Source organism: Mus caroli, unplaced genomic scaffold (assembly GCF_978045245.1).
Source record: "Mus caroli unplaced genomic scaffold, Mus_caroli_1 scaffold_19, whole genome shotgun sequence".
Lineage (NCBI taxonomy): Eukaryota > Metazoa > Chordata > Mammalia > Rodentia > Muridae > Mus > Mus caroli.
The window spans coordinates 6,711,333-6,736,579 of NW_028227274.1; the positions used below are offsets into that span (position 1 = coordinate 6,711,333).

At 42.0% G+C, this 25,247-nt stretch overlaps 1 protein-coding gene across 1 annotated transcript in view; it reads left to right on the top strand.

Annotated features, from left to right (window-relative positions):
* Window positions 1–9,518: 9,518 nt before the first annotated feature.
* The window catches only part of Colec12 (collectin subfamily member 12), a 173,831-nt gene continuing 158,102 nt past the window's right edge, over window positions 9,519–25,247 (top strand). The window contains exons 1-2 of the mRNA XM_029472146.2: window positions 9,519–9,654; window positions 20,409–20,459. Of these exons, the coding sequence (XP_029328006.1) occupies window positions 9,648–9,654; window positions 20,409–20,459 (58 nt within the window). The 5' untranslated portion in view covers window positions 9,519–9,647. The remainder of the gene's footprint in view (window positions 9,655–20,408; window positions 20,460–25,247) is intronic.

Sequence of the window (25,247 nt, forward strand, 5' to 3'; positions counted from 1 at the left end):
TCCTTTGGAGGTCTGGGTTTATGGAAAGATATTGTGTAAATTTGTTTTTGTCATGGAATATCTTGATTTCTCTGTCTATGGTAATTGAGAGTTTTGCTGGGTATAGTAGCCTGTGCTAGCATTTGTGTTCTCTTAGGGTCTGTATTACATCTTCCCAGGATTTTCTGGCTTTTATAGTCACTGGTGAGAAGTTTGGTATAATTCTAATAGGCCTGCCTTTATATGTTACTTGACCTTTTTCCCTTACTGCTTTTAATATTTCTTTTATGTTTTGTGCATTTGGTGTTTTGACTATTATGTGACAGGAGGATTTCATTTCTGGTCAAGTCTATTTGGAGTTCTGTAGGCTTCTTGTATGTTCATGGGAATCTCTTTCTTTAGGTTAGGGAAGTTTTCTTCTATAATTTTGTTGAAGATATGTACTGGCCCTTTAACTTGGAAATCTTCACTCTCTTCTATTCCTATTGTCCTTAGGTTTATTCTTCTCATTTGTGTCCTGGATTTCCTGGATGTTTTGGGTCAAGAGATTTTTGTATTCTGTATTTTCTTTGACTGTTGTGTCAATGTTTTCAATGGTATCTTCTGCACCTGAGATTCTGTCTTTTATCTCTTGTGTTAGGTTGGGGATGCTTGCATCTATGACTCCTAATCTCTTTCCTAGGTTTTCTGTCTCAAAGTTGTGGTTTCTTTATTGTTCCTACTTCCATTTTTAGATCCTGGATGGTTTTGTTCAATTCCTTCACCTGTTTGGATGTATTTTCCTGTAGTTATTTAAAGGATTTTTGTGTTTCCTCTTTAAGGGCATCAACCCCTTTACCTGTGTTCTTTCTTTCTCTCTTTCTTTCTTTCTCTCTTTCTCTCTTTCTTTCTTTCTTTCTTTCTTTCTTTCTTTCTTTCTTTCTTTTCTTTCTTTTTTTATTTTTTTTTATTCACCATAGTCAGGTCCCATAGCTGTTGCTCTGGATCTCATGTTATTTTTTTTTAATTAGGTATTTTCTTCATTTACATTTCCAATGCTATCACAAAAGTCCCCCATACACTCCCCTCCCCACTCCCCTACTCATCCACTCCCACTTCTTGGCCCTGGCATTCCCATGTATTGAGTCATATAAAGTTTGCAAAATCAATGGGCCTCTCTTTGCAATGATGGCTAACTAGGCCATCTTCTGATACATATGCAGGGAGAGACACGAGCTCTGGGGCGTACTAGTTAGTTCATATTGTTGTTCCACCTTTAGGGTTGCAGATCCCTTTAGTTCCTTGGGTACTTTCTCTAGCTCCTGCATTGGGGGCCTTGTGTGATCCATCCAATAGCTGACTGTGAGCATCCACTTCTGTGTTTGCTAGGCCCCTGCATAGCCTCACAAGAGACAGCTATATCAAGGTCCTTTCAGCAAAATCTTGCTAGAGTATGCAATGATGTCAGCGTTTGGAGGCTGATTATGGGATGGATCCCAGATATGGCAGTCTCTAGATGGTCCATCCTTTCATCTCAGCTCCAAACTTTGTCTCTGTAATTCCTTCCATGGGTGTTTTGTTCCCAATTCTAAGAAGAGGCAAAGTGTCCACACTTTGATCTTCGTTCTTCTTGAGTTTCATGTGTTTCACAAATTCTATCTTATATCTTGGGTATTCTAAGTTTCTGAGCTAATATCCACTTATCAGTGAGTACATATCATGTGAGTTCTTTTGTGATTGGGTTACCTCACTCAGGATGATGCCCTCCAGGTCCATTCATTTGCCTAGGAATTTCATAAATTCATTGTTTTTAATAGCTGAGTAGTACTCCATTGTGTAAATGTACCACATTTTCTGTATCCATTCCTCTGTTGAGGGACATCTGGGTTCTTTCCAGCTTCTGGCTATTATAAATAAGGCTGCTATGAACATAGTGGAGCATGTGTCCTTCTTACCAGTTGGGACATCTTCTGGATATATGCCCAGGAGAGGTATTGCTGGATCATCTGGTAGTATTATGTCCAATTTTCTGAGGAACCGCCAGACTGATTTCCAGAGTGGTTGTACCAGCTTGCAATCCCACCAACAATGAAGGAGTGTTCCTCTTTCTCCACATCCTCGCCAGCATCTGCTGTCACCTGAATTTTTGATCTTAGCCATTCTGACTGGTGTGAGGTGGAATCTCAGGGTTGTTTTGATTTGCATTTCCCTGATGATTAAGGATGCTGAACACTTTTTCAGGTGCTTCTCGGCCACTTGGTATTCCTCAGATGAGAATTCTTTGTTTAGCTTTGAGCCCCATTTTTAATGGGGCTATTTGATTTTCTGGAGTCCAGCTTCTTGAGTTCTTCACATATATTGGATATTAGTCCCCTATCTGATTTAGGATAGGTAAAGATCCTTTACCAATCTGTTGGTGGCCTTTTTGTCTTATTGATGGTGTCTTTTGCTTTACAGAAGCTTTCCAATTTTTTGAGGTCCCATTTGTCGAATCTCAATCTTACAGCACAAGCCATTGCTGTTCTATTCAGGAATTTTCACCCTGTTCCCATATCTTCGAGGCGTTTCCCCGCTTTCTCCTCTATAAGTTTCACTATCTTTGGTTTTATGTGGAGTTCCTTGATCCACTTAGATTTGACCTTAGTACAAGGAGATAGGAATGGATCAATTTGCATTCTTCTACATGTTAACCACCAGTTGTGCCAGCACCATTTGTTGAAAATGCTGTCTTTTTTCCACTGGGTGGTTTTTGCTCACTTGTCAAAGATCAGGTGACCATACTTGTGTGGGTTGATTTCTGGGTCTTCAATTCTGTTCCATTGGTCTACTTGTCTGTCGCTATACCAGTACCATGCAGTTTTTATCACCATTGTTCTGTAGTACAGCTTTACATCAGTCATGGTGATTCCACCAGGCATTCTTTTATCCTTGAGAAGAGTTTTTGCTATCCTAGGTTTTTTTGTTATTCCACATGAATTTGCAGATTGCTCTTTCTAATTCGTTGAAGAATTGAGTTGGAATTTTGATGGGGATTGCATTGAATCTGTAGATTGCTTTTGGCAAGATAGCCATTTTTACTATATTGATCCTTCCAATCCATGAGCATGGGAGATCTTTCCATCTTCTGAGATCTTCTTTAATTTCTTTCTTCAGAGACTTGAAGTTCTTATCATACAGATCTTTCACTTCCTTAGAGTCACGCCAAGGTATTTTATATTATTTGTGACTACTGAGAAGGGTGTTGTTTTCCTAATTTCTTTCTCAGCCTGTTTATCCTTTGTGTAGAGAAAGGCCATTGATTTGTTTGAGATAATTTTATATCCAGCTACTTCACTGAAGTTGTTTATCAGGTTTAGGAGTTCTCTGGTGGAATTTTTAGGGTCACTTATATATACTATCATATCATCTGCAAATAGTGATATTTTGACTTCTTCCTTTCCAATTTGTATTCCCTTGATCTCCTTTTGTCGTCGAATTGCTCTGGCTAGGACTTCAAGTATAATATTGAATAGGTAGGGAGAAAGTAGGCAGCCTTGTCTAGTTCCTGATTTTAGTGATTTTGCTTTCAGCTTCTCACCATTTACTTTGATGTTGGCTACCTGGTTTGCTGTAGATTGCTTTTATCACGTCATGTTTAGGTATGGGCCTTGAAATCCTGATCTTTCCAAGACTTTTACCATGAATGGGTGTTGGATTTGTCAAATGCTTTCTCAGCATCTAACGAGATGATCATGTGGTTTTTGTCTTTGAGTTTGTTTATATAGTGGATAATGTTGATGGATTTCTGTATATTAAACCATCCCTGCATCCCTGGAATGAAACCTACTTGGTCAGGATGGATGATTGTTTTGATGTGTTCTTGGATTCGGTTATCAAGAATTTTATTGAGTATTTTTGCATCGATATTCATAAGGCAAATTGGTCTGAAGTTCTCTATCTTTGTTGGGTCTTTCTGTGATTTAGGTATCAGAGTAATTGTGGCTTCATAGAATGAATTGTGTAGAGTGCCTTCTGCTTCTGTTTTGTGGAATAGTTTGTGAAGAACTGGAATTAGATCTTCTTTGAAGGTCTGATAGAAGTCTGTACTAAACCCATCTGGTCCTGGGCTTTTTTGGTTGGGAGACTATTAATGACTGCTTCTATTTCTCTAGGGGATATAGGCCTGTTTAGATCATTAACCTGACCCTGATTTAACTTTGGTACCTGGTATCTGTCTAGAAATGTGTCCATTTCATCCAGGTTCTCCAGTTTTGTTGAGTATAGCCTTTTGTAGAAGGATCTGATGGTGTTTTGGATTTCTTCAGGATCTGTTGTTATGTCTCACTTTTCATTTCTGAATTTGGATGCTGTCCCTATGCCCTCAAGTGAGTCTGACTAAGGGTTTATCTATCTTGTTGATTTTCTCAAAGAACCAGCTCCTCCTTTGGTTGATTCTTTGAATAGTTCTTCCTGTTTTCACTTGATTTCGCCCCTGAGTTTGATTATTTTCTGCCATATACTCCTCTTGGGTGAATTTGCTTCCTTTTGTTCTAGAGGTTTTAGGTATGTTGTCAAGCTGCTAATGTGTGCTCTCTCTAGTTTCCTTTTGGAGGCACTCAGAGCTATGAGTTTTCCTCTTAGAAATGCTTTCATTGTGTCCCATAAGTTTGGGTATGTTGTGGCTTCATTTTCATTAAACTCTAAAAAGTCCTTAATTTCTTTCTTTATTCCTTCCTTGACCAAGGTATCACTGAGAAGAGTGTTGTTCAGTTTTCACATGAATGTGGGCTTTCTATTATTTATGTTGTTATTGAAGATCAGCCTTAGTCCATAGTGATCTGATAGTATGCATGGGACAATTTCAATATTTTTGTATCTGTTGAGGCCTGTTTTGTGACCAATTATATGGTCAATTTTGGAGAAGGTAGCATGAGGTGCTAAGAAGAAGGTATATCCTTTTGTTTTAGGATAAAATTTTCTGTAGATATCTGTTAGATCTATTTGTTTCATAACTTCTGTTAGTTTCACTGTGTCCCTGTTTAGTTTCTGTTTCTACAATCTGTCCATTGATGAAAGTGGTGTGTTGAAGTCTCCCACTATTATTGTGTGAGGTGCAATGTGTGCTTTGAGCTTTACTAAAGTTTCTTTAATGAATGTTGCTGACCTTGCATTTGGAGCATAGATATTCAGAATTGAGAGTTCCTCCTGGAGGATTTTACCTTTGATGAATATGAAGTGTCCCTCCTTGTCTTTTTTGATACCTATGGGTTGGAAGTCGATTTTATTCAGTATTAGAATGGCTACCCCAGGTTGTTTCTTCAGACCATTTGCTTGGAAAATTGTTTTCCAGCCTTTCATTCTGAGGTAGTGTCTGTCTTTTTTCCCTGAGATGGGTTTCCTGTAAGCAGCAAAATGTTAGGACCTGTTTGTGTAGCCAGTCTGTTAGTCTATGTCTTTTTATTGGGGAATTGAGTCCATTGATATTAAGAGATATTACGGAAAAGTAATTGTTGCTTCCTATTATTTTTGTTGTTAGAGTTGACATTCTGTTCTTGTGGCTGTCTTCTTGTAGGTTTGTTGAAGGATTACTTCCTTGCTTTTTCTAGGACGTGGTTTCCATCCTTGTAATTTTTTTTTCTGTTATTATCCTTTGACGGGCTGGATTCGTGGAAAGATGATATGTGAATTTGGTTTTATCATGGAATACTTCAGTTTCTCCATCTATGGTAATTCAAAGTTTGGCTGGCATTTGTGTTCTCTTAGTGTCTGTATAACATTTGTCCAGGATCTTCTGGCTTTCATAGTCTCTGGTGAAAGTCTGGTGTAATTCTAATAGGCTTGCCTTTATATGTTACTTGACCTTTTTCCCTTATTGCTTTTAATATTCTATCTTTATTTAGTGCATTTGTTGTTCTGATTATTATGTGTCGGGAGGAATTTCTTTTCTGGTCCAGTCTATTTGGAGTTCTGTAAGCTTCTTGTATGTTCATGGGCATCTCTTTCTTTAGGTTTGGGAAGTTTTCTTCTATAATTTTGTTGAAGATATTTTCTGGTCCTTTGAGTTGAAAATCTTCATTCTCATCTACTCCTATTATCTGTAGGTTTGGTCTTCTCATTGTGTCCTGGATTTCCTGGATGTTTTGAGTTAGGATCTCTTTGTATTTTCCATTTTCTTTGATTGTTGTGCCGATGTTCTCTATGGAATCTTCTGCACCTGAGATTCTCTCTTCCATCTCTTGTATTCTGTTGCTGATGCTCGAGTCTATGGTTCCAGATTTCTTTCCTAGGGTTTCTATCTCCAGCGTTGCCTCACTTTGGGTTTTCTTTATTGTGTCTACTTCCCTTTTTAGGTCTAGTATGGTTTTGTTCATTTCCATCACCTGTTTGGATGTGTTCTCCTGTTTTTCTTTAAGGATTTCTACCTGTTTGGTTAAGGACTTGTAACTCTTTAGCAGAGTTCTCCTGTATTTCTTTAAGTGAGTTATTAAAGCCCTTCTTTATGTCCTCCACCATCATCATGAGATGTGCTTTTAAATCTGGGTCTAGCTTTTTGGGTGTGTTGGGGTGCCCAGAACCAGCTGAGGTGGGAGTGCTGGGTTCTGATGATGGTGAGTGGTCTTGGTTTCTGTTAGTAAGATTCTTACCTTTGCCTTTCCCCATCTGTTAACCTCTGGAGGTAGTTGTTATAGTTGTCTCTGCTTAGAGCTTGTTCCTCTCGTGATTCTTTTAACCTCTATCAGCAGACATGGGAGACTAGCTCTTTCCTGAGTTTCAGTGGTCAGAGTACTCTCTGCAGGCAAGCTCTCCTCTTGCAGGGAAGGTGCACAGATATCTGGAGTTTGGACCTGCCTCCTTGCAGAAGATGAAGGCCTGAAACAGGGCCTGTCCCAGTAGCTGAAGCTTCTGTAGTCCATACTTTCACCAGTGCAGACTAGTCTCAGCAGGATCCGGGAACCAAGATGGCTCCCCCTGATGCTCCAGCAAAGCCCTCCTGGGCAGGGTGGACACCTCTCCTCTGGCAGGGTAGGTGCCCGGATGTCTGAAGCCCGAAACGGGGTCTGCCTCAGAAACTCTGTGGCTTCTGCCTGTCCCAGAAGCTGTTAGCTTCTGTAGTCCACACTCTCACCTGCACAGACTCGACTCGGAGGGATCTGGGAACCAAGATGGCTCCCCCAGAATCTCCAGCAAAGCCCACCAGGGTGGGGCGGACACCTCTCCTCTGGTAGGGAAGGTGCCTGGATGTCTGGAGCCTGAAATGGGGTCTACCTCAGAAGCTCTGCGGCTCCTGCCTGTCCCAGAAGCTGTTAGCTTCTGTTGTCCACACTCTCACCTGTGCATACTAGTCTCGGCAGGCTCTTCCTTCTTTCTTTAAGGGAGTATTTATGTCCCTCTTAAAGCCCTCTATCATCATCATAAGATGAGATTTTAAATCTGAGTCTTGCTTTTCTGATGTGTTGGTGTATCCAGGACTTGCTGTGGTGGGAGAACTGGGTTCTGGTGATGCCAAGTAGCCTTGTTTTCTGTTGCTTATGTTATTGTGCCTGTCTCTCACTATTTGGTTATCTCTAGTACTACCTGCCTTTATGGTCTCTGACTGGAGCCTCTTCTTCCTTTGATTCTAGTTGTGTCAGAACTCCTCCGACTGTCCAGCTGTGTCTGTGATCCTGTGATTCCAGGATCTTGTGATTCTGAGAGCCTGGGTGTGTCAGAGGTCCTGGAGTCAAGCTGCCCCTGGGATTCTGAAATACTGCCGCGACCAAGCTCCTGAGATCTTGTTGTGTCAGAGCTCTTTGGAATCAAGCTTTCTCTGGGTGTTGCAGGGAGCCACAGCCCTTGGTTTCCTCAAGGCACAGATGCAAGCTGGAAGGATCTATGCCTCTGGCTGGGCGGGAGTTTGTGTTTCCTTGGTTCCTTTGGAGTCCCAGTTATGCTGGGTGTTGGGAAAGATGTTGTGTCCTCAGCTGTGTTCTTGAGTGTGTCAGAGCTCCAGCGCTCCTGGGTGTGTCTCATCTCCTGGGAGTTGAGCTTCTTTGTTTCTGTGATCCTGGGTGCTTCAGAGTGCCTGGGAGTATTTTAAGAGTGGGTCCAGAGCCAGTATCCCTGGTCTGCTCCAGGTGCAGGATGAGACTGGAAGAAACCCATGCCTCTGACTGTGCAGGGGTTCCTGCATCCCTGGATCCCAGGGACCCAGTTACTCCTGGTGTTAGGGCAGATGTTGTGGCCTCCCCACCTGTGATCCTGGGCGTGTTAAAGTTGAGTGCTGGTATTTCAATGAGCAAACACTTTACTGACTGAGATAAATCAGCTGGTCACCTCTGAACTATTGGAAACATCCTTTGGGGCACACAAGTTAACTTTTAAGTACAATTTACCAAATTTTCTCTTTTGTTATGAAGTAGCAAGGAAAATAATTTTATGGCTGGTGGTCACTACAACATGAGGAACTGCATTAAAGGATCACAGTATTAGGAAGTCTTGAGAATAGCTCCCTCCCAGACCCTCTCTAGAAAGGGTGGTGAGATGTGGAGTGGCTTTGAAAATAGCCTTCAAAGTACATGAGTGTTTCTTTTTTTTTTTTTTTCATTAGAAATGTCCAGGTTTTTTTCCTTATGTTAAAAAAAAAAAGATTTTAGAATGAAGAGTAAGTATGAGATGTTTTTGCATGTATTTCATTTCTGGGTACTGCTTTTTGCTAGAGCAAGGCAGCCCCTATTTATGTTGAACTAGTGGGTTGCTTACCTACAGCTACAAGGTCTAAGCAATCTTCAGTCCCTACCTGTTAGTGTTTTGTTGGAGTTTTTTAATAAGCTACTGAATGGCTGAGGAGAATTCCTCTACCCTCACCTTCCCACACACCAGTTTATGTTGTCAGGCAATAAAGCAACCCAGACTTCCCTAAATAAATAGACCCCTAAGCCCACATGATTGGTGACTGTTAAAGGAACTTAGGAAGTCTCTCATCAAGGCCTCCTTTCGTGGTGTTAAAACAAGAGTCAACCTGATAGTTGGGGGTTGGGACGTGGTAGAATAAATTTTCCAGCCATAAGGAGGTGCTATTTTGGAAAAATTAAAACAAGCAAACAAACAACAAGTCATCTCTGGAAGATCCTAACTTTAAAGTTGTAGTCTTGTCTGTGTTCTGTAGAGTCTATGTCTGTCCAGTGGTGATTCAGGGTTCTTAGAGCGTTCTCCGGGGCTTTTCAGCCAACACCAATTTACACAGACGCTTGCCAACTTGAACCTCGAGGACCTCTATGCCCCCAGAGTTTTTGACAAAAGGACGAATTTACTGTGGCCTCATTGCTCCCCAACTTTCTGCCCAACACTCTAGAGATGGTCTGCGTTCTAGAAACAAGCCTAGCAAGCAGTGTCTTCCGCGCATGCGAGAGGGGTTCTACGGATTTCTCTAGAATGCAGGTCGGGCTGGAGAAAGAGGGACCCACGAGGGTGCGGGGCGGCCTCGGAGGGCCGGGAGAGCGGCCGAGGGCGGAGCGAAGGTTGCGGAGGGGCGTGGGCGCGGCCGGACAAGCGGCCAGGGGGAGGGGCGCAAGGGGGAGCGGCGCCTCCCGCCCGGGGTGAGAGGCGCGCGGCGGCCCCGCGGCAGCAGAGTGCGGAACGGGACGCTAGGGCTGGAACGCTGAAGGCTGCCATGGGCGTGCAGTGAGAGACACTGGTACGACTTCTCCGGGCGGAGCGTGTCCTCAGTCACCATGAAAGGTAGGGCGGCAGCGGTCTTTGGGGCTCACGGAAGGTCGGCGGAGGTGTAGCCCGGGCGCCCCGGTCGCCCTCGGACTCGAGGAACGCCGCGCCGCACAGCGGGAGCCCTCGAGGCTGGGGTTGGGAAGTGCTCAGGCGCTCTCCTTTTTCGTGGGTCTCCTCAGTCCTTTAGAAATCCCAAATCGTTGTTTACGGATTTCAGTTTCCAACTTTGTAATTGAAAAAACATGCGGAGGAGATTTAGGCATCATCATTCTTCCGAGTGGGTTTGTCGCGCTTGCCACTCTCCCGGGTCCTCTGCCCTCGCCCGATGACCCTTCCGCGGTCCCAGACGTCACACTGCCACAGGCCGGCTGTTTTCCCGGGACTCGGGATGTCCTCGGTGCGCGCGCGGCACATCTGGCAACGATTAGGTGCCCGCGGAGTTCAGCTGGCTAGGAAAGTGCGTTTGGCATCTCTCTCCATCGGATCCACTGACTGGAAAATAACTGCTCCTTTCCCTGCGCCTGCCCAGGGACTAGCTGTCCCCACGTGTGCCCAGGGAATGCCACAAATCTTGCTGATATTGGTCCCCTAGGTGATGTCCTCTGCAGGCGGGTTTATTGGAGTGTCAGATTTTATCTTGCTTTTTAAAAGAATCTGGAGACCACGGCCTGGGGGTGGGGAGCAATCTTCAGTCTAGTGGAAACATGCGGATTTGTCAGCAGAACCTTGATTTATGTGGGAGATAAATAATTACAGTCGGGCCATCGGAGATGGGGTGCGTCGTTAAAAAATAGACGGGAGTAGTGTTTACTCAAGGCTGAAGTTCCTGGTTTGGGACTGGGGTAAAACGTTTCATTCCCTGCGCGGTCCTGGGCTGAATGCGAAATGACTTCTGAGTTTCCAGCCACTCCAGACTACGTGATGCGATCAGTTAGGCTGAGGGGGGCGCCCTAGGAGCTCGAGGGATTTGGAAAGTATCTGCTCCGTGAAGTTCGTGCTGAACTACGTGGAGATCCCGGTCCTGTGGAAGCAAACGCCTTCCAAAGGCGCTGCTGTGTCTTCACTGGAGGGAACTGCAAGGAACGCGACTGTAAGCCAGGTGCTAAGAGGCTTGTCCCAAGGAAAGGATACTCAGAACAGGCCACAACTTTCTGACTTGAGACTTTTTTGTTTTGTTTTTTCGAGAGAGGGTTTCTCTGTGTAGACCTGGCTGTCCTGGAACTCACTCTGTAGACCAGGCGCCTGCCTTTGCCTCCCAAGTGCTGGGATTAAAGGCATGCGCCACCACTGCCCAGCTGACTTGAGACTTTTAAAACGCTGTGATGTGCTTTCACACTCTGCCTCTGTTTCTATTGCCTTCCCCCTTATTAACTACTTAGAAAACATGCGTGTTTCTTAGCTAGAGTTCCCCTAACTCCTAAAGCGGGAATTGAAATTAGGCCCGATCCCACTGAACTACATCCATTACTTCTCTCCGCTTTTTAATTTACGATAGAAAGATAGGGTCTCACTAAATTATTCAGTCTGATCTAGGGCCTGCAAGTGTAGGCAGTGAACTTGAGAACTACCTGACTCAGCCTCCCAAGTAGCTGGAGCGACAGGTACCTTATGACTTATTGACAATGGTTAAGTCTATCAGTTTCTCAGTTCTTGGCAAGACAACCCTGCCCCAGCACCACCTCAGGCATGCCTGCGCTTCCATCAATTCCAGCCTTGGAATGCAAAACACAGGTTTTAAACGCATTTTGGATGAGACTTAATAACTCACTGGGGACCAGATTGGCAGTTCATAATTTACCTCTTGTGGTCTGAGCCCATTAGCTCTCATCACTTTCTTCCTCTGTCAGGGAGACTGGATCCAGGGACTGGTGAATCTGTATGTAGTTTTATCTTAATTAATTAATTAATTAATTAATTAGAGAGGTTTACTCTATAACCTAAGCTGGCTCCTGATCCTTTTATTTCAACCTCCCTAGTGTTAAGATAACATGTGTGTCACCATACCCTACTTGAAGAACTCATTTAATTAATAGCAACAGGGTTTATATAGCCCAGGCTGCTGTACCTTTCAGTCGGCCTGGCTTCATCTCCTGAATTCTGGGATTACAGGCGCTGTGCCTGAAATACTAGGTCCAGCTAAAATTTTGACATTTTTTTTAGCAGTGCTGAGAATTGAACTCAGCCCCTCCCTGCCCAGTGTAATTATTCTGCTACCTAGCCATCAGTAGTAATTAACCCAACAACAGGATCCCTGGGGTCCTGATTATGTCATATGTTTCTTAATTCATTTAACTTCATTGGAATTTGACTTTTCTACTCCGGAGGTTGAGGCAGGAGGATTGGTAGGAGTTGCAGTGAGTACTTTGTTGGTCAGGACTACACTTATTTTTATTTTTCCTTTTAAAATGCCCTAAGTGATGAAAGTAGTAAGATTATTAAATGCTTAAGCACTGTAGTCAGTCTTCTGTAGTCACCAGCTCTACATCTGAAGACTCAACTGAGGATTGAAAGTAAGTGGAAAAAAAATTGTGTTGAACAGGTGCAGACTTTTATCCTTTTTATTCCCTAAATGACAGTGTAGCAACTATGTATGAAATATTTATTTTCTTATTAGACATTAAGTCATTTAAAGATGGTGTAAAGTATGTGGAGGAAGTTATAGAAAGTACTGTGCCTAGTTAGTTTGTTTGTTTGTCTGACTCAGACTCTGGCCCTCAGCACTGAGGAGGCTCTACTATTATTTATTCATTGTGATGTTAGGAATTGAACCTAGTACCTCCCACGTTTTAAACATGTTTTCTGTCATTGAGCCACAGTCATGGTCTAGAACCATTTCCTATAAGGAGCATGAACACTCTGTAATTTGTTGCTGTTTGGGGTTTGATTCTTTGGAAACAATGTCTGGCTGCTGAAAAAATCATTTTTAGCCTTCTTTAATTAAACAAACTCTGGGGACTGTCAAAATTAGAGCTTCTCTTGAGGAAGCAAGCAATTTTAGGATATTCGGTTTTCTAATTCTGATGCTTAAACCTTGGTCATAGCCTCTTCAGTAACCCATTCCTGTACTATCCAGTCTGCTATGACTCGGAGCAACACCTATCTGTTGCATTTAGCAAACATCTGTCTCTGCTCTCGTGCTTTCATCCCAGGAGTCTCAAGTATCAAAATAATGAAATTATTCTATATTTCCAGAAGAAAATCTCTTATTCCATGTTCAGCCAACCTCCAAACTGAATAAAATACAGTTCTTTGTTTTTTGTTTTGTTTTGTTTTTTAGTTTGTTTCCAATTTCATTTTCAGATATTTCATGGCGCCATAAATCTCGTGGTTTTGGATAGTCACATTCTTTAAGGAAGGAATCTGACTCCTTTTGAGTTAGGCGTGTCATTATTAAATTGCATTCCTGGTTCTGAATGCTGAAAATATTGATGAGTTTCCGAGCCAGCACCACATGAGATTACAGAAGTCCAAACAGTGATTCTTAATTGTCCCAAAGAAGTTGTACAGTCAGATGAGTACTCGGGGGCTGGGATGTAGCCTAGGCAGCAGAATCCTTATTTAGAATGCCTTTTAAATCTCCTGCAAGACAAACTTAGTATGTGATGGTTCTCAAGGTAGAAGTAGAAGCATTGGAAGTTCTGTTCACCCTGTGCTGTGCAGGCAGTTTGAGGCCAGCTTGAGCTACTGAAACCTTATCACCAAAAAAAAGAAAGAAAAGAAAAGAAAAGAGAAGAAAGAGAGAAGAGAAGAGAAGAGAAGAGAAGAGAAGAGAAGAGAAGAGAAAAAAGAAAAAAGAAATACTATAGCAGGTAACACAGCTTAGCTGCTGACTTCTGCACATACACATTTGTGAAACACTACTTAGTAATAATACTTTACCTGTGCACTGCTCAGTGGCCTATTTCTGCCTCCATCAGTTTTCTCCCACACTCAGTCAGCTTGCTTTCTTGAAAATTCTTGTGCTGAGTGGGAACCCCTAGGAACCCCTTGAATGCAGGAAAGGAGAAATGCAGTGAAGCCTCTTTTCTTTTGCTAGTTGGGCATCGAAGCTGCCCTTTTGCAGAGCTAATTTACAACTTAATTATGCTTTTAACTTTTCATTAGTTTAGGGATACTTGGCATTCTTAAGCCGTGGTTGAATTATTGTTAAGTATAGATGTTCCCTGTGGTCTACCATACAATTTCCCCCACGACTTCCATGTTTTCCTTTGCCCCAGGCCCCCAGCTTTTTGCCATGGTGGCTTATCATCAATGATGGTGTGGCAGGAATGGTAACTTTCAAGCTGGGCTACAACCAAGTGTCTAATTTTCTAATAAATGCCTATTCTCATTAAAATATTATTTCTAAACTTCTGATGCCAGGGTACTTATACAGCCTTTAAAGTATTAGCTTTTAGGTAGCAAAAACAGATCTTCAAGTTTAGTAACAGAAAAAGTATATTTGGCCTTGGGTAAACCTGGCATTGTGAATCATCCCTCTTGATAGCAAATCGGACACAGACTTGGAGGAAGGAGTGAGGTTCCTAGAGAGGAAGCTCAGAGTGGTGACAAACCAGCTTTCCTGACAGGCAATGTGTTTCATCACAAGGCATAGGCTGTCTTATCTTTCAGAGACTTGGCTGTGGCTACAAGGAACAGGGTCCTAGGAAAATAAATACCAAAGATGATGCCCTTTCCTATACATGTCTGGTGGACTAATAATATCCCCCAGTTGTCTGTGTGCCTGCCTGCCTGCCTTCCTTCCTTCCTTCCTTCCTTCCTTCCTTCCTTCCTTCCTTCCTTCCTTCCTTCCTTTGGTTGTTTTTTTTTTTTTGAGACAGGATTTCTCTGTGTAGCATTAACTGTCCTGGAACTTGCTCTGTAGACCAGGCTGGGCTTAAATTCAGGTGCTTGGGACAAAAGGCATGCACCACCACCGCCTGGCTTTTATTTTTCCTGTTACTAATATCTACTGTTTCTTGGGCTCCAACCATGGTAGTCATTGTTACTTGTTGCAGGCAAGTAACTATTCTTATTTATTATTGGCAGACAGGCTTGGAGAGTTTGCCCGTTCAGTTCAAGGGCCCCATGTGGTCAGTGGGAAGCAGTATTCAAACTTACAGTCCAAATGCAATCAACAGAGTTGTCAAGATATTATGTTGGTCAGTTCTTTGCTTCTACTTTATGAATCTCGAGCTTTGAACTCAGGTTGACAGACTTGGTGGCTTTTTCCCACTGAGCTATCTCAGTGGCCCCTAAAAGGACAGATTGTAAAAGATACTCAGGAGTAGTAGACATTCTGTTTAGAAATGGTTTCATTTGTTACTGCTGACAAAACAGTTTCTAATCACACTATCAACCCAACACTTTCAATCAAGCAGTGATTTGATTTCTACTTAAACAGGTGTCATTTGAAGAGCCAAAACCAATATAGTATGTTGAAAAGTCTCTGCTGGTTGCTTAAGGGACGTTTTTTAATTACATAGCAGTGAAAGCCAAAGTAAGCAGAAATTAGTAATTCCACGTTTAAGATCTCAAGGGTACTGGGGACTCTTAACCTCAGAATTTATCATAAAAATATTTAACCACTACTCTTAAAAATAGAATTGTGGTACTCAACATGGAGGGAGGTTTTAATTAAGCACACTTATTGGACTTGGTATTTTAAACATGGCTCCTGCGTTTCCTAAATGCCTTTACATCATAACTAACTCAGTGTCTTAGGAAGCAATGTTCATCACCACAAGGCTGGTCGTTCAGCATGCTGTGTAAAAAGTAGTTAGTGTTTGGCTCTACTGCAAATGAGCATTTCTCTGACCTTCTTTTCTTAAGGCGGTGCTGTTAGGAAACTTGCTGTTTTTTGTTTTTGATTTTGTTTTTAGATTTATTTATTTATTTATTTTATGTATATTAGAGTACACTGTAGCTGTCTTCAGACACACCAGAAGAGAGATCGGATCCCATTACAGATGGTTGTGAGCCACCATGTGGTTGCTGGGAATTGAACTCAGGACCTCTGGAAGAGCAGTCAGTGCTCTTAACTGCTGAGCCATCTCTCCAGCTCACAACTGGCTGTTGTTAATAAGCGATTTATTATTTGAACGTTAAGACAACCAGCTTAAAAGTAGATGATCCATGCTTTAAATGATTACCAACTCATGAAGTATAATTATGTTGAGCAAGCCAAAGAGTTGGACCTGGCAGTTTCTGGATGGCCACAAGAGTGTGGACTAAGAAACCGGAGTGCCTGGTGAGCACAAAAAGGTCCTGAACGATCTAGGGCCTCGGATTTTTTGTGAAATTAGAGCAGTAATTGCTATCTACCCAAGAGAGCTGTTTTGAGGGTGAAGCATGTCAGTGTAGATCAGTTGTTCAGAATAGTGTCTAGTGTTCACAACTCACTATTGTAGTCACTGTAATAGAAGACTGTATTATTATAATCTTCAGACAGTAATTTAATTCCAGGTTATGAAAACTTTATATTAATTTAATTGAGTGATACAGTTAGGACCTTGAAGGCAAGTCCTCAAAGTAGTTTTCAAACTAGAGATGTGTTGAAACTGTCCTAGGGCAGGAATGAGCTGTCGTCTATGGGAAGTTGTGTTGGTACTGTGCCCTCTTCAGATGCTGTAGTTCTTTCCACTTTCATTCTTGTGATGGTATCAGAATCAGGCCTACCCAGAAAACAGAGTCACACAGGGAACTTGCCATTGGAGTAATGGTACAATTTCCCTCTTGATAAAATAGTGGTTGAGTTTTTAATTTACCCAAGAACAAAAATTTCCCATGGGTCTGATGATGATGACAGAATATATTTTTAAAAGTTTAAATCTTTCTCTCTCTCTCTCTCTCTCTCTCTCTCTCTCTCTTTCTTTCTTTCCTTAGACCATGCATGTGTACATACATGCATATAACACACAGGCCACACATGTCAAAATCAGAGTGCAACTTCTAGCATTCAATTCTCTCTTTCTACATAATGGGCAGAGCTTAGTGAACCAAACAGTTGAAGCTGATAATTTTAGGACTCAGGTTGTCAGGCTCAGAGACAGGTGTCTTCATCTACTTAGTAGTTCCATTGACCTGATGTCAGAATGTTTTTAATGAGATGTGTCTCAAATTCAGTGTCCAGTTTTTTGGTTTTTGGTTTGGTTTGGTTTGGTTTTGGTTTTTTGAGACAGAGTTTCTCTGTGTAGCTCTGGCTCTCTTGAAATTAGCTCTGTAAACCAGGCTGTCTTTGAACTCACAGAGATTTGCCTGCCACTGCCTCCTGAATGCACCACCACCCGGCTCCACTGTCCAGTTTTATTCCATCTGTCTTGGTTACTTTTCTACTGCTGTAACAAAGCATCATGACCAAGGCAAATGATGAAAGAAAGCTTTTACCTGAGAGGCAAAGTCAAATGGATCATCTCTGGGTTCAAGGCCAGCCTGGTCTACAGACCAAGTTCCAAGAGAGCCAGGGCTAAACAGAGAAAACACCCTGACTTGAGAGGGTATGGGGTGAGAGGAGAAAAAAGCAAGCAAGCAAGCAAACAAGTATTATATTGGGTTTATAGTTTCACAGTCCATGACCATCATGACCAAGCAAAAATGTGGTAAAAAAGAGCTGAGATCTTGATTCACAAGCAGGAGGCAGAGTGAACACCAGGAAATGATACTAAGTTTTTGAAACCTCCCCAAGAAATACATCTCCTTGAATAAAGTCAAACTTCCTCAACCTTTCAAAACAGTTCTGACACCTGGAGACCAACTATTTAAATGTATGAGCCTATGGGGACCATTCAGACTACCACACCTTCCCCAAATTGCTTCTGTCCTGTGTTTTGTTACAGCAATAAAGATATGACCTCCAAGAAATCACAATCACAACATGTATCAAGACAGATATAACTGTCTAATAAGTTTTTAACCATATGACATCGTGTCTGTTTCATTAGCAATCCATTAAGGTATCTCGTATTTCTATTTATTATTTATATTGGGCTACCACGTCTTAACTGGTTTCCGTTTTTGTTGTTTTTACTGGTGGTACTTGGGATCGCACTAAGGAGCCTGAATATGCTAGGCAGATGCTCTACCATTGAGCTACACTCCTAGCTCCAGTTGGGATTTTTTTGTTGTTGTTGTTATTGGGTTGTTGTTGTTGTTGCTTTTGCCTGAAGAAATATTTGTATGTACTTTCAATGCAAGTCAATGTAGAAATATCATATAACATGAATGAAGCTCATCCCCAAGGAACTTACAGGCCGGTGGGCAAGATTAAGTCAATGCATAAGCAACTGTAATTATGGGTAGCAGGTAGGGCATGCCCTAGGTGGGGATTAGGTAGACAGGTTAGGGACAGAGATATTTTCTTTTGGAGGACAGATTTGAACTGATTGATAAATTAGTGATAGAAAATACATTTAATTTACTAAGAACAAAAGTTTCCCATAGTCCAGTGATGACAGAATATATTTTTAAAAAGTTTTAAGCAAGCTTTCTTTGTTTTCTTTCTTTCCTTCTTTTTTGCCATGTGAGTGTGTATGCATACGTATGTATAATACACAGGCCATGGCACACATGTTAAAATCAGAGGGCAACTCTCCCCATGGCAGGGGGCATGGTAGCACACTTTTAATGCCAGCACTTGGGATGTAGAGGTAGGTCTCTGTTAGTTCAAGGCCATACTGGTCTACTCCTGAGTTCCAGGATAACCAGGGTGACTTAGAGAGACCCTGTCTCAAAAAAACAAAAACAAAGACAAAAAAATCAGAAGAAGAAGAAGAAGGAGGAGGAGGAGGAGGAGGAGGAGGAGGAGGAGGAGGAGGAAGCATACTGCTGAGTGTCAGCTTTCACTTCTTGGTGTCTTTTGGCTGGTAACTGCAGAGTGACCCATGCCTTCCCACCATGGTGGATGGTATCCTAAAACCACGGCTCAAATAGACCCTTACTTAAACTTTTGACAAAAATGTGGCAAATACAAAGTTGTTGAAGAAAATGTCTTCAAAGAAAAGCAGAAGATGAAATTGGGCTACTGTGATATCAAGTGTGATTGATATTCTAGGCATAAGAAGATCAAATTCAAAGTACTCCCAGGTCCTGGTAGTATGACCATCTATCCTATCTACTAGATTAAGGGAGAAGGATCACAAGTTCAAGGCTACTCTAGGCAATTTAGTCAAAGGGGGTATGCCATCCCACTTGTAGAGTGTTTGCCAATAATATATATGCTCATAAGAGGAATTACAAGCACTACCCCCCAAAAGTTTCACCAACCTTGGTAATTGTTTAGAATATTGTTTTAATATAACTTAAAATAATCTAAACTTTAATTTCAAAAAAATAATAAATACTTGGGGCAAGCAATACTCTTTACAAATAATTTTTGGAGGATTTCATACATGAGCATTTATATCATTTCCATCTGCCCTCTCCCCTCTCTAACTTTTCTCACATCCTCCTACTTTTCTCAAATTCATAACATCTTTTAAAATTATTGTTACACACACACACACACACACACACACACACACACACACACCATACACAATACCCTATTTAGTATTGCTCATATTTCCATATGTGTTTAGGGCTAGCCACTTGGGATTCAATAACTCATCCCTGGAGAATGGATGGGTGGATGTAAATACTTATATACATACATATGTACACATATACATATGATCACATAAGGTAAATGCATATATGTATTTCTAAACATATTCATGTGTTTCTAAGCAAAGGATATAGTTCAGAGGTAGAATGCTTGTCCTAGGCTGAACCATTTTTAGCTGCTTACTATATTTTTAAGCTATAATATTGGTTACTTCCTTCTGACTATATCTAAAATAGGATATATTAAGCCTATAATACTTTTAACACATGATAAGTTTATTAGGATATAGCCCTATTTGTTGTAATTAGAGGAATGTGTATTTGATCAGGGCTTCTGGTAATGGCATGGCCTGACCTTATCTTTACAGTACCTGCTCTCTCTAGACCCTTCTCTTGTAGAAATCCAATGAGCAGCTCTTGGTCCCTGGGTGAGGAATCTTGTCATGTCTGAGTTCAGATGACTTGGTGACTCCTGGTAGGAACTAGTTTATCGTGACTTAGAAGTCTCTTGTCACTACTGTGATTCTTTATCTAGAAACTCTACAGAAGCACTGCCTGTTGTCAGGCTGGGAATCCTCTGTTAACCTCACTTATCTTACAGATGGGGAAGAATCTCATTGTAATTTCAAGAGCAATTTTGGGGTTCTGAGATGCTGTAGTAGTTGTTGAGAGTATCTAAAGGAGACAGCTTGAACTGTCCCTTAACTTAGCTTAGACAATTGGTTAATTCTGCCATTCATTCACCAACATTTTATCAAGCCCTGCTTTTCAACAAGCATCATTATAAGCAATGGGGGTTTATTTATGTCCGTCTGTCTATATAGGAAGTACAATGATAGCAGTGAACATATATGACCACATGTGTGTACACATGTAAACAAGTGAAGATGATATCAGAGAATAATACCGAAATGAATGGATATAATAGAACCTGGGTAGTTCAGTCTAGTTAGCTAGAGTCTGGATTGGAAGCCATTATTAAGATGGAAAAGCATTCTAGCCAATGCAGAGGGCCAGTGATCCTCCTCAGAAAGCCAGGGGAGGTCCAGGAGCGAAGGAAAGCCATTGTGATAGGAAATCTTAAGGGAAGAGAAGGGTGTTTCTGGTTGGGGCCAGGACAATTGCATCCTGCCCCCATTCTGTGCTACTGTGTCCCTGCCAGGGCTAACACTATATGTTTTTTTCTACAGACGACTTTGCAGAGGAAGAGGAGGTGCAGTCCTTCGGTTACAAGAGGTTTGGTGAGTCCTGGCAAAGCTTGGTTCCTTCCCCTCACTTAGTCTAAGGATGCAGTAACGGACTTTTACTGTGGTAATGTAATGAGACTTTGACACAAGTGAACAGTTGGGACTTTGAAGTCCAATTGTAGTTCAAAATTGAGCTTCTATGTGACAGGTGGATGATTGTACAACTTTGAGGGTTTGTGGAACAAGAGCTGCATCCAAGCAAAGAAAAGTGATGTGATGTTTATGTGTCTGCCGAATACAGACTACAGACAGCTCGACTGCCAAATACTTTGGGAATGGGAAATCTGTGACCAGAAAGGAGCAGAATACTAAGAAAGTCCCTCTGCTGGTATTCACAAACCAGCTTTTCCTGTGTCTTGCCTACTCCTAGACCTTATACTCATAAATTAGTATTAGATGAATGGGAGGGAAGCTTCTTCCAGGAACCCATCCAACTGAGTAAGAGAACACTGTGGGAGTCTAGGTAATGCCCCCCAAAAGGTATTAGCATCTGTATCCCTGGAAACTGAGGTTACGTGGCAAAAAAGACAAGCCATGATTAAACTGAAGAGTTTGGGATGCAAAGGTTATTCTGGGTTACCCACCAGGCCCCTAATTGCCACAAGAAGGAGTCACATGGAAACCAGACTGGTGTTTCTGACTGACTGAAGCAGAATTGGAAGGGTCCTGAAGTCAAGGAATTCTGGTAGCTTCTAGATGCTTACGAAGGCAAGGGAGTAGAGTCTTCCTCTAGAGCTTCCAGAGGGAGAGCAGTCTATATTACCTCTTTATGTGAGCCAACTGAAGCTGACTTCAGACTGTAAGAGGAGAAAAGTGTCATGTTCGAGCCTCCCTGTTTGTAGGAGCCCGATACAGCAGCCACAGAGAATTAGCACTTACCCTCTGTCCTGTACTTGCGATCTCTGCTCTTGTATAATAAATAGAATGCAAGGTCAGAACACATTTAGTTAGTGCCAGATATCCATGCCTTAGAACCAATTTTCATGCACTCTTGGCTTTTAGTTACTTTTGGTTGGGCTAACACAGGCAAGTCCATCTTGTTGGTATGATACATGATTTTGCCATGAAGGTTAAACTGTCCTCAAACTTACAGTTCTCATGCTTCTGTATGCCAAGTGCTGAGTTTCTACACAAGTGCTACTATGAACAGCTTGACGTCATTTAGATTTGCCAGAACCTCAAGGGAAGAAATCTATGGTGTGTATGGTAACCTGTTTTAGCAGCCACAGGGAACTCTCACCCCTGCTGCAGGACTTGATCTCTAATCTGACCCAACTTTTCAGGGTCTCCAGTGGGGCTGAGAAACATCAGTAAAGCATTGCTGCTCCATCCACACAGTTCAAGGGGATGAAGGAAACGGCTTGTTTTTGTGCCTTGGTCATAAGAAAAAGAAAGATGAGTGGGGTGGGCGTGGGGGGAATATAAAGAGATTATAAATCTACTTCCTATTACTTGAAACATCCTGGCTGAACTTTGATTAAAGTTAACAGCCCCCAGCTGCTCTGGCTCCATAATTGTTGTAGCTTTTTTTTTTTTTTTTCCAATCTGGAGCTAACATACTTGTGTGTTTCTTTCTGAAAAAAGAAATGGGGCTTTAATATGAGAACATAGCCACACAAGGGCCATAATTCCCAATTCATGCCCAAGCAGAGCAGCCTGGACCCTGACCCTTCCCACCTTCTCCATACAGTAGCAGACTTCTTGTCCATACCATGTGTTGTTCTGATTTCCTTTAGGGTGAGCCACTGAGAAGGATTATAGTAGAATTGAAGAAGAAACCAAGAATTACAAAGGAACACAAAACACATGGACTAGAAAATAATGGAAAATAAATATTGGGATTACTATATGTTTTGGAACCAGTAGACATGTGAAGAACTGAAAGAGGTTTTGAGGTCTCTTGTAGTCCAGGCTGGCCTCAGAATTGCTGTATAGCAGAATGCATACTTGATCCCCAACCTACCAAGTGCTGGGGTTACAGGTATATGCCAGCCTGCCTGGCTGAGAAAACATGATGTAGTCATGCATGCCTGTGATTCTAACAGTTCCTAAAGTTGAGGCAGGAAGATCACAAGTTGACCTTAGTGAGACCTTGACTCTGAGTGTAAAATCTTAAAAAGGTATAGACTTTTTAAGGTGTTAGAGCCCTAGCAGCTAGCAGCATGAAGACCTGGGTTCATTCCCCAGTACTACAGGATAAAAACATTAAGCAAACAAAAATTAAGGTTACAGACTTAAAAAGGTGGCACAGAAAACATTCAGTTAATTTTATGACCACATTACTAGTTAGGAGGGTGGGGAGCTGGTGCAAAAATAAAAATTAGCACATTTTGAAAAGAATTTTAGTTTATGGGGTTAAATTACACACTGGAATTGCCAACTGGTGACTCAGAGTCTCCTCATGTAATGAACTGAGAAATGTCCAAAGAGCATAAACAGAAAGGAGGAAGAGAGTAAATGATACCAGACAGTACAGACAGAAAATTTGGGCAGGCTGGGCGTGGTGGCACACGCCTTTAATCCCAGCACTTGGGAGGCAGAGGCAGGCGGATTTCTGAGTTCGAGGCTAGCCTGGTCTACAGAGTGAGTTCCAGGACACTCAGGGCTATACAGAGAAACCCTGTCTCGGGAAAAAAAAAAAATTGGGTAGAAGTTGAGCTGAGAAACCTTGAAGCTCCTGAGCCTGGCAAGGTGGCACACACCCTTTATCCCAACACTTGGAAGGTGGAGGCAGGAGGATCAAGGGTTCAAGGTCATCCTCAGCTACATAATGAGTTTCAGGCCAGCTTTTTAAGACCCTATCTCAAAACAAACAAGCAAACCAACTAACAAAGGAAAAGAAAGATGGTCCTGCTGCGGAGTTTCGGGGTTGTGTTTCTAAAAAATAGTGAAGTCTTCTTCCACAAGGCTGGAGTAGAAAACTGCCTTTAGGGCTGGAGAGATGGCTCAGCAGTTAAGAGCACCGACTGCTCTTCCAGAGGTCATGAGATCAATTCCCAGCAACCACATGGTGGCTCACAACCACCTGTAATGGGATCTGATGCCCTCTTCTGGTGTGTCTGAAGACAACTACAGTGTACTCATATAAATAAAATAAATAAATCTTAAAAAAAAGAAAAGAAAAGAAAAGAAAACTGCCTTTAATTCCACAGATGTAGAAGGTGAGATGTGGGGACATTGAGTCCTTGGTCAAGTGAATGAGCTGGATCTGAGTTTAGAAAAGTTTGTTTTCTATCAGGCTAGTGTCTGGGGATAGGATCTTACATTAGGTTGAGGAGACATCTCCTCCTCTGTGCCTGGGAAGAGCATCCTGCAGCCTAGGAACCCTAACGTGGGTCTACCATCTCTATCCAGGCCTCCCACTGGGGAAGCCTGGGCATTATTAACAGGTACTAGAACTCTGACCAAATTCTTAAAAAGGTAAATAGGTTTTCAGTGTAGTTCTTAAATGCAACAGAACCATAGAGCTTATTTCCTTAGGCATTTGTAGGGGTGAACAGTCTCTTTACAGTCAGTTGGTGGAGCCTAAAAGGTGGAAAGTGTTTGTCTACATGTGGGGTAACCTGATGGACCCTTCCCCTGGTGACACTCGTTACTAGAAAACACTTGTTGACACTCGTGAGTCTCAGCATCCTACCCTTGTCCCATAAGCTGTTGACACCATCAAGGTAGAGTAAGTCTGCCATGCAGGGCTTTGATGCAGAGGGGTCCTGGTACACACAGGTTCTGGGTAGGCAGTGTGCTGTATTTCACACTTGTGAAGTTTGGGGCTATTAGTACTCTTGGCATTTTTGTACACAATTTCAGAACATCCAAGTGTGAAACCTCATTCCTAAGGAGTTGGGAGTGGTATGAATTTGCCTTCAACTATGGCTGTTGTGTTGACCTCCATTTTTGCAAAAAGAAACTGGATACCATAGAGAGTTGTATTATTGTCTTATTTTAGAGATGTCTTATTTATACAAATAAAATAAAAACAACTTGAATGGCATACAGATGAGCTAGGGGTTAATTATTCTCAGATAATTACCAAGGAGGCATTTTAAAAGCTATTCATTCATAGTTACTCAGAAACATTTACTGTGCAAGGTCCAGGTTATTTATATCATAATATTGATTATTTTCCAGATTCAGCACAGATTTCAGTGAGGAAGAAAACTTTTGATCTTTGGTGATCTGGAATATACTGTATCAATTTTTTTCTTGTACAGTTATCCCTTGTTTATTTTAGAGACTCATTACTACATTTGTCTCAACTAGGTTTATTTTCTTTTTGTCTGTATGTCAGAGTTGTTCTGTTCTGAAAGCTCTGAAACGTGTCTAAAATTGAGACAGAGTGAAGCCTGGCAAGTCTGCCACTGATTTGTTACATAACAGAAGCCTCAACAAGAGGAGACTTTGAAGAGATAAATAAGTGAGCATTCTCAGAGTTTTTTTTAATTTAATTTTATTTGTAATTCATTTTTTATACTCCATATTCCATTCCCCGCCTCTCCCTGTCCATCCTCCGACTGCTCCACATCCCACACCTCCCCCCACCACCCCATCTCCTTGTGGATGCCCCCACTCCCCACCTCGCCTGACCTCCAAACTCCCTGGGGCCTCCAGTCTCTTGAGGGTTAGTAGGTGCATCATCTCTGAATGAACATAGACCTGGAAGTCTTCTACTGTATGTGTGTTGGGGGCCTCATATCAGCTGGTGTGTACTGTATGTGATCTCAGGGTCCAGGTTAATTAAGACTGTCCTCCTACAGAATCGCCCTTCTCCTCTGCTTCTTTCAG